The sequence below is a fragment of the Vombatus ursinus genome, unplaced genomic scaffold (genome assembly GCF_900497805.2).
Source record: "Vombatus ursinus unplaced genomic scaffold, bare-nosed wombat genome assembly UNPS02014798.1, whole genome shotgun sequence".
NCBI classification, from domain to species: Eukaryota; Metazoa; Chordata; class Mammalia; order Diprotodontia; family Vombatidae; genus Vombatus; species Vombatus ursinus.
In genome coordinates this window covers 55,551,899-55,560,960 of record NW_020954576.1, presented here as the reverse complement: position 1 = coordinate 55,560,960, position 9,062 = coordinate 55,551,899, and the positions used below count along the sequence as shown (strand labels likewise).

General features: G+C 39.1%; 1 protein-coding gene across 1 annotated transcript in view; it reads left to right on the top strand.

Moving 5' to 3' along the window:
* Positions 1-9,062, top strand: part of LOC114049800 (tudor domain-containing protein 10-like) — a 51,635-nt gene that overhangs the window by 2,999 nt on the left and 39,574 nt on the right. The window contains exon 2 of the mRNA XM_027871206.1: positions 4,066-4,102. Coding sequence (XP_027727007.1) covers positions 4,101-4,102 — 2 coding nt within the window. The 5' untranslated portion in view covers positions 4,066-4,100. The remainder of the gene's footprint in view (positions 1-4,065; positions 4,103-9,062) is intronic.

Sequence of the window (9,062 nt, the reverse complement as noted above, 5' to 3'; positions counted from 1 at the left end):
CGGGAGGGTGGAAGAGGGGTAGCTTTTTTTCTCTTTCTCATCCTCTGTCGTTGTTATATCCTCCCTCTGCACGTCCAGGGGAGGCCTGTGAAAAGAAAGTGGGTGCTGGGGGCCCGAGAAGTCCGATGAGTGAGGCTGTTTTGACTCCATAACCTTCTTCGCCCCTTCCCCTCCCCCACCCCCTCAGCGCCCTGGGCTGAGCCTCGTCCAGTCGGTCAGTCAGTCAGCTAGTGTTTTTATTGAAGCGCCCACTGTATGTGCCCAGCACCGTGCTAAGCTCTGGGGGATACAAAGAAAGGCGAATAACTTGGTCCCTGCCCCTCCCCCCAGTTTGCGGGGGGTGGGGGGGAGACATCTGTGCCCCTGACATCTAATAGAGACAGGACTGGGAAAGGCTTCTTGCAGAAGGTGGGGTTTTAGCTGAATCGGGAAGCGAGGGGCCAAACAAGTTGGGGGGTACGGGGCTGTGAGCATGTGGAACGGACTTTGGTTTCTCCTCCCCCAGAAGCGTGGTTGGAGTCGGGGAGTGCGGCTGATCGCCACTCACTCCCGCCCCGTCCCCGACTTTGGCCTCACAATAATCCAGTAAGTAATTGCTTCTCTCTAGCTAGAGTTGTGACCAAGCCCAGCACTTGCTTGCAAGCAAAGTTTAATTGTGTCCAAGTTGAATTGAATTTGGGGATATCTTCAATACTTGGAGTCCCTGGAGGGAACTGGGAAACGGGTTTGTTGTTTGTCTGACACCAATGGGGAGCTGAATGTGCTGGAGAAGTTGGGGAGGTGATGGGGGAGGTGTTTTGTGGCCTGTTATTTCGTCGGTATTGAGGAACTTTTGGTGAGAAACTAATGGAGATCGGTAACTATTCCATTATAGTCTTAGAGAGTTTCCAGGAGAGGTTGTTTAGCTTGCCCAGGTTCAGGCACAGTCAGCATAGGTTAAGTAGAAGGGGGCCTTGAAACCTGATTTTCCTAACTTTGAGGTCTGCTCTGCACGTACTAGGCCATGCTCTTGTTGGAGAAGAGAACAAGGTATCACAAAGCTAAAATGGTGGCAGAAGACAATGAAGACCATTTGGATTCTGTGCTTGGCTCTGACACTTAATGGACTTTGTGAACTTGGACTCACTGAATCTCCCTGAGACTGTTTTGTCAAGTGTAAGAGGAGGGTGATAACACCTAAGGGACCTCATGTGCTACTTCTGAGGGTGAAGTGAGATAATTCCCATGAAAGTGCTCTGTAAAGCCTGCCCCATAAAGTTATAAAGTGATAGCTGTGATCTGTTCCAGATCATACTTGTAATTTTGCAGAGGTAGTCAAGAAATTACAACATATGAAGTATAAAGATACACTAATATACCCCACAAGTCACACTCCCTCTCTTTTTATAATTATATCTTGTGTACTCTTTAGAGTCAGGACCAGGGGTGGGGAAGAATCTTTTTCTATACTGGCTGTGTGACTATGACAGAGACACTTAACTTCTCTAAGGCTCAACTTTCTTATCTGTAAAATAGGGATAGTAGTACCTACCTCACACAGTTGTCCTCAAGTTTAAATGAGTTAAGATATGTTTAAAAATGATTTGCAAACTCTAAAGCATTATATTAATGCCATTGTTTTTGATACGTGTCATATACTTATATAATGACCCTTGAATTCATACAGGAATTTTATTCTGCAAATTTATTTCTTGCAGGGATAATCTCTTGTTTTGTCTTTCTAACACCTTTAGAAAGCATAGGAAAACTATTTCCATGTTTCAGATGGAGACACTTAGCCACAATAATTCTTTTAAGATCACAGAGTCAAAGGCAAAGCTAGAATGATTGTACTTGTATCCTGTGGTTCTGATTATTAGACTTATCTTGATTTTATTTATATATGCATGTATAGTTTTTTTTTCCTCCAGTTTAAATCACCTCTCCTGTAGGGACTGTGATATTGTTGCTGTATCTTTTAAAGGGAATAAAATCTTGAAAGAATGAATTTATTTTATATTTTAAAATGAATAGCTAGTGATATTGGTATTTAAACCTGTGAGATTAGGGAGTTTGAAAGAAGAGAAAAGGCTTATGGGAAAAGAGGATTTTTTGTTTAGTGAGGTAGGGGTTTAGAGCTAACCAATTAATTAATGAGAGAAATTATACATTTCAATTAATTTATGAGGTATGGTCAGAACCTCTTGATTGCCTTACAACCCAAGATGAGAAATAATCTGGTAATGAATTAAGTAGCAGGATAAGAGGGAAGTAGAGGCTCCTGGTGACTGTCAACTAGTACGTGCATGTGAAACCCACATGTGAGGATAGTTGTCCAAAACCCTGCTACGCAGGCAATAACTCCCTTTCAATTTTGTCAGAAAAATAATACCACTTAGTAAATTAAAAACTTTTTTTCCATACATACCCTCATCAGAGCCTCACAATAACCTAGGAAGTCAGAACAGGTGGCATTGATCCCATCTTACAGATAAGAAAATAGGCTTAGAAGTGATTCATCCAAGTTTATAAGGCTAATTAATAAATGGTAGAACCAGGTCTTCTGATTACATGGTACAGTACCATGCTGGTTTTCATAACATGGATTAACAGTCCCTCGATTATTTCTGAACTCTTTTTTTAACATATAATTTTAATTTTTTCTCAATTACATGTAAACATTTTTTAACATTCTTTTTTTTAAATTTTGAGTTAAATCCTCTCCCTCCCTTGCCTTCCCCTCTCATTGAGAAGGCAGTCTATTTGATATAGATTATACATGTGTAGTCATGCAAAACATTTCCATATTAGCCATGTTGCAAAAGAAAACAGACAAAAAAAAAGAAAAAGTGAAAAAAAGTATGCTTCAATCTGCATTCACACTCCATCAGTTCTTTCACTAGAGGTGGGATAGCATTTTTCATCATAAGTCCTTCGGAATTGTCTTGGATCATTATATTGCTGAGAATAGCTAAGTCAATCACAGTTGACCATCATACAGTATTTCTATTACTATGTGTAATGTTCTCCTGGTTCTACTCACTTCAGTCTGCATCAGTTCATGGTAAGTCTTCTCAGGTTTTTCTGAAAGCATCATGCTTGTCATTTCTTATAGCACAGTAGTATTCCATCAAAATCATATATTAAGACTTGTTCAGCCATTCCCCAATTGATGGGCATCCCCTCAATTTCCAATTGCCACTACAAAAGGAGCTGCCATAAGTATTTTTGTACATATAGATCCTTTTCCTTTTGCTTTAATCTCTCTGGGATACAGACCTAGTAGTGATATTGTTGGGTCAAAGTGTATACATGGTTTTGTAGCCCTTTGGACATAGTTCCAATTGCTCTTCATAATGGTTGGATCCGTTCACAACTCCACCAACAGTGAATTAGTGTCTCAGTTTTTTCCATATCTCCTCCAACATTTGTAATTTTCTTTTTCTGTCATATTAGCCAATCTGATAGATATGAGGTGGTATCTCAGAGTTGTTTTAATTTGCATTTCTTAATTAATAGTGATTTAGAGCATTTTTTCATGTGACTATAGATAGCTTTGATTTCTTCTGAAAGCTGCCTGTTCATATCCTTTGATGTTTATCAATTGAGGAATGATTCATATTCTTATAAATTTGATTCAGTTCTCTATATATTTGAGAAATGAGGTTTTTGTCAGAGAAACTTGCTGTTAAACCCCTTCCTCCCCTCCCCCCCACCAGTTTCCTGCTTTACTTCTAATCTTGGCTGCATTGGTTTTGTTTGTGCAAAAACTTTTTAATTGAATGTAGTAAAAATTATCCATTTTACATCTTGTAATGCTTTCTCTTGTTTGGTCATAAATTCTTCCTTTATCCATAGATCTGACAGGTAAAAATTTCCATGATCCCCTAATTTTCTTTTATTTTTCAACTCTTAGAAAATTTATTTCTGAGCTCTTCATATTTGCACTTTTTGTTAAAGCCTTTTAAATTATCTTTAGTTATTTTCTCACAAATTCTTACCTTAGTAACCTTCCACTAAGTGTGTGTTGATGATAAATTATGCATATATTCATATCTAACACTGGCTTATTTTTTTGCTTTGCAGGTGATTCCTTCGGAAAGAATTAAAGAACTGCAAACATGTAAGTTTCTTTTTTCACAGCCACCATCTGTCAAGCTAGGTGCTAAAAGTAAAAATGAATAAAGTGTTGAAAATGTGGGTATGATATTTTAGAAAGAATGTTGACAAACTGGAGTGCAGCCAAAAAGCCGAAGGGTCTAGAAACCATGGTATAGTATATGAGGCAAAGGTGAAGGAATTAGAGATGTTTAGTAATTGAAAAGAAGACTTGGAAAGTATATGATGCTACTTTCACATACTTGAAATGTGTTATTCATATGGAAAAGGAGGTGTATGTTTTCTATGTTGCTCTGAAGAACAGAATTGGAAAACAATGAATATTGAGTTATTGAACAATTAGAGTTGCTCCAAGATGGAATGAACTGCTTTGTAAGGTACTGAGTTTCTCATCTCTGGAAGGGATGAGCTATAAGTGGGGAGAGAGGAGGGAGAATTGATCAGAATACCACTTACAGTTGATTTTTCCCAGCCCAGGTGATGTCAACACAGAAAATAACAGTCAGTTAGTAAACAGTGAGGTGGTAGGTTTGTTACCTGTAAATGAAGTGTAAAGAAGTAAAGAAATAGAGATTTGAAGAAAGACTGATGCTTCCTTACCCCTTACAAGGTATGAAAACATTCTTTAGCCCGGCTTGATAGGATTATGAAATCATATGGTGGCTAGCTAATGACTGGCCAGTGGGTCAGCCACAATCCTGGTGACGCTTTAAAAAGCAATACGCTCTAGAGCAGGGCTTCTTAAACTTTTTCTACTGCCCTTTTTCTGCATTTTAGCATCAGTGTTGGCTTTGCGTGGCCTGAGGGCATGTGCAGCGCGAAGTGTGCATGCTTTGTGTTCAGAACAAGGCTGTAGTGAAGTTGTCCGATGCAGCATGGGCAAGCACTGCCAGAAACACCTCCAATTCATTATGCATTTGATTTTTAATTAATTTTTGGTTATTGCTTTTACTGTTGCCAAATATGGGGTCGTGACCCACAGTTTAAGAAGCACTTCGGAGTCTAGAGCAGGAATCCAGAGGGCCAAATCTGGCCTGTTGACAGTTTTTGGTAGGTCACCAGCTAAAAATGATCTTTATATTTTAAAATACAATAAAACACTATTTAAAGATATAAAAACAATTCTTTGCTCATGGGCTTAAAAAAATATAAAATAGCCTTCCATAGTTTGACTATCACTGCTCTAGAGAGTCACAATCAAAGTAGAAGGCAGCCCTGAGGAGTGTTACCACTGGCACTAGAAATGAGAGCCAGGTATGGAAGAACACAGCCTTTGCTAGGGAATAGTTCTCAGTTTTTGGGTGGGTAAGGAATTTCTCTTTCCTTCCCTTCCCAAACAGGTTTGGCATTGTGCAGTAGAGCTGCTTGTCCAGTAGACATCATACCTAGTAGAGAGCAGGCTCAGTAAGAGCGGAGGCTCAGGCTGCTCTGAAAAGTGTGACCTTTGGTAGCGTAGAAAAACAGTCTTGGCCATTCGAAGTTGAGCTGCAGACAGGAACTGGCCCTGGGGAAGCCTAGCTTGAGATATCAAGCCCATAGGATGAAGTATTAGAACACCGCAAGAAGGGGAAAGACAGCAGGGCTCTAGAGTGTCATGCCCGGATCACATTTCCTTATGTGTGTGCTTCTCAATTAGCGAACTCTGTATATGTTCATTCTTCCTATGGACATTGTGTAGTTGTGGGAGAATGTAGTTCAGCTTTGTGGGGGGGGGAGGGGTAGGAAGTGTTGGGGATATTTTTTTTATTATTATTTGTATGATGCTATTTCAGTAAATGCCTTTGCTTCAAACTAATTGTATCTACTGGTTGACTAATAAAGGTATTAATACTGATAGGGCTCTTATAAGCTATATCTCATAGTTTTAGGATTTCTGACCCACGTAGTACCTTGAAAATGGGGGTAGTCACCCTCCTTAGGGTGTGAGTTGGAAGAAGTATCCAAAAGGGGTGTTGTTAAATTGTGTTGACATGCTAGGTCTATATCCCAAAGACATGAAAGAAAGGGGGAGAAAGGACCTTTTTGTACAAAAATATTTATAGCAGCTGTTCTTGTGGTGGTTAAGCATTGGAAATTGAAAGGATGCCCATCAATTGGGGATTGGCTAACAAAATATGGTATATGATTGTAATGGAATGTTGTGCTGTAAGAAATGACAAGCAGGATGATTTCAGAAAAACCTGAAAAGACTTACATGAACTGATAAAGTGAAGTGAACGAAACCAAGAGAACATTGTACACAGTAATAGCAGTATTGTTTGATGAAGAATTGTGAATGACTTAGCTATTCTGAGCAGTACAGGGATCTAAGAAAATCCCAAAGGATTAATGATAAAGCATATTATCCACCTCCAGAGAAAGAACTGATATTGTTTGAATACAGATTGAAGCGTACTATTTTTTACTTTTTTATTTTTTTTCTTTTATTCAAGTCTTCTTGTACAAAATGACTAATATGGACATGTTTTATGTGATTGCACATGTATAACCTATATCTGAAAAATCGCTTGCTGTCTCAAGGAGGGAGGGATAGAATTTGGAACTCAAAACTTTAAAAAATGTTAAAGAATTGTTTTAACATTTAATTGGGGGAAAAAGAAAATATGCTTTAAAAAATTATATAAAAAATAAAATAAACCCATACAAACAAACAAAAAAGTGTTGTTGACCAGGGGAGTTTTTTTTTTTTTTAGGGGAGTTTCTTAATCAGTTTTGTAAGGTTACCTCTTTGCTTAGAGAGTGTGGACATGGCCATTGATGCCTTTTGAAAAGCTAGGGAATGTGTTCCAACTGGTTTCCAAAGACTGGGGCTACCTTCAGTATAATTGGCTAGCTAGAACTCTAGGAAAGGTAGACGCCTGTTGGAGAGGCCATCTCTTTCCTGTGGTTTATAAAAGTGAAGCTACAACCTTGCTTAGCCCTTTTTATGGGAAAGGGGGGGCTCCTTTTTGCCTTTTCCTGGTCAAAGGACAGACCTAAGTACATAACAGGGTAGACCTGTATTCTGGGTAGAGAGAAGCCACACTGGCTTATCCACCAGGAAAGAGTTATGGTGGTTTTGAGGCTAAAAACCCTAAGAATTATATGTTTACTCACAGTTTCCTGAACCCAGGGAGACTAGAGACCCAAGAGTGGACTTTCATAGCTCAAGATGGCAGTGGCCAGGGCATGCTAGAGTTCTTGTAGAAGTACATAGCAGAAACACTTAAGTACTTGCCTGTGTGGCCTGAGAGGGAGTTTATGGACATCTGACTTCCAATCTATTGTTTGTTGGGGAGGAGGAGGAATGGACTAGATTTTAATTTTGCTAAGCAGCATTATCCAAGAATTTAGACTTCTAGCTAGAGAAGAGAAACTTCCTTGGCAGTGTCAGCCTTGGGGATTGCCCCAGGAGTTAACTCCAAGTTAACAAGTAAAAGGATCAGACCTTTTAAGAGAGAGAAGGGTATTTCCTGAGTGGTGCCCTTCATGGAGAAAGATCCCTTCACCTATGTGGCGCCTGAACCTAGAGGAGCAATAAGTCTTAAAACAATTACTTGCGAATCAACACTCTGGGACCTTGCTGTTTACAGCTGTTACAGTGGGCTATTTGGGCTGTCACTTCCTATGAGAGTACTGCTGTTGCATATCTAGCAGACCTGAAGTATGTTTGCCTCCCAGGGAATATGTAAATCACAGGGGGCATTATGAGTCAAGATTGTGGAAGGCCTTGTGTGTGTGGTGAGAGTTTCACTGGAATGGCATTCCTTTCTGAAGAGAACAATGTGAGCACTTTATTTGTTCTCTGTATCTGTTTATGGGCTTCTTATCATCTGCATTTTCTGTGGGGTAAAAATAAAGGTTATCCAAGGGAACTAATGAAAAAAATTGCTAGGGAAGGTGTCCTAGCCATACCAGATCTTAAATTGTATTATAAAGTAGCAGTCATCAAAACTACTTGGTGCTGGCTAAGAAATAGAGTGGTGGATCAGTGGAATAGGTTAGGTAGACAAGACATAGTAGTCAATGACTATAGTAATTTACTGTTTGATAAACCCAAAGACCCCAGCTTCTGGGATAAGAACTCACTATTTGACAAAAATTGCTGGGAAAACTGGAAAAGAGTATGGCATAGACCAACATCTTACACCAAGATAAAGTCAAAATGGGTACGTGATTTAGATATAAAGGCTGATACTATAAGCAAACTGGGAGAGCAGGGAATAGTTTACCTGTCAGATTTATGGAGAACAGAAGAATTTATGACCAAGCAAGAGATAGAAAACATTATGAAATGCAAAATGGATAATTTTGATTACATTAAATTAAAAGGTTTTTGCACAAACAAAGTCAATGCAACCAAGATTTGGAGGGAAGCAAAAAACTGGGAAAGAATTTTTACAACCAGTGTCTCTGATAAGGGCTTCATTTCTAAAATAGATAGAGAACTGAGTCAAACTTATAAGAATACAAGTCATTCCCCAATTGATAAATCGTCAAAGGATATGAACAGGCAACTTTCCGAGGAAGAAATTAAAGCTATCTATAGTCATATGAAAAAATGCCCTAAAGCATTATTGATTAGAGACATGCAAATCAAAACGACTCTGAGGTACCACATCACACCTATCAGATTGGCTAACATGGCAAAACAGGAAAATGATAAATGCTGAAGAAGATGTGGGAAAATTGGAACCCTATTGCATTGTTGGTGGAGTTGTGAACTGATCCAGCAATTTTGGAGAGCAATTTGGAACTATGCCCAAAGGGCTATAAAATTGTGCATACCCTTTGACCCAGCAATAGCACTTCTCGGGCTGTCTCCCAAAGAGATCATAAAAATGGGGAAAGGACCTACATGTACAAAAGTATTTATTGCAGCTCTTCCTGTGGTGGCAAAGAATTGGAAATTGAGGGATTACCTATCAATTAGGGAATGGCTGAACAAGTTGTGGTATAGGAATGTAATGGAATACTATTGTGCT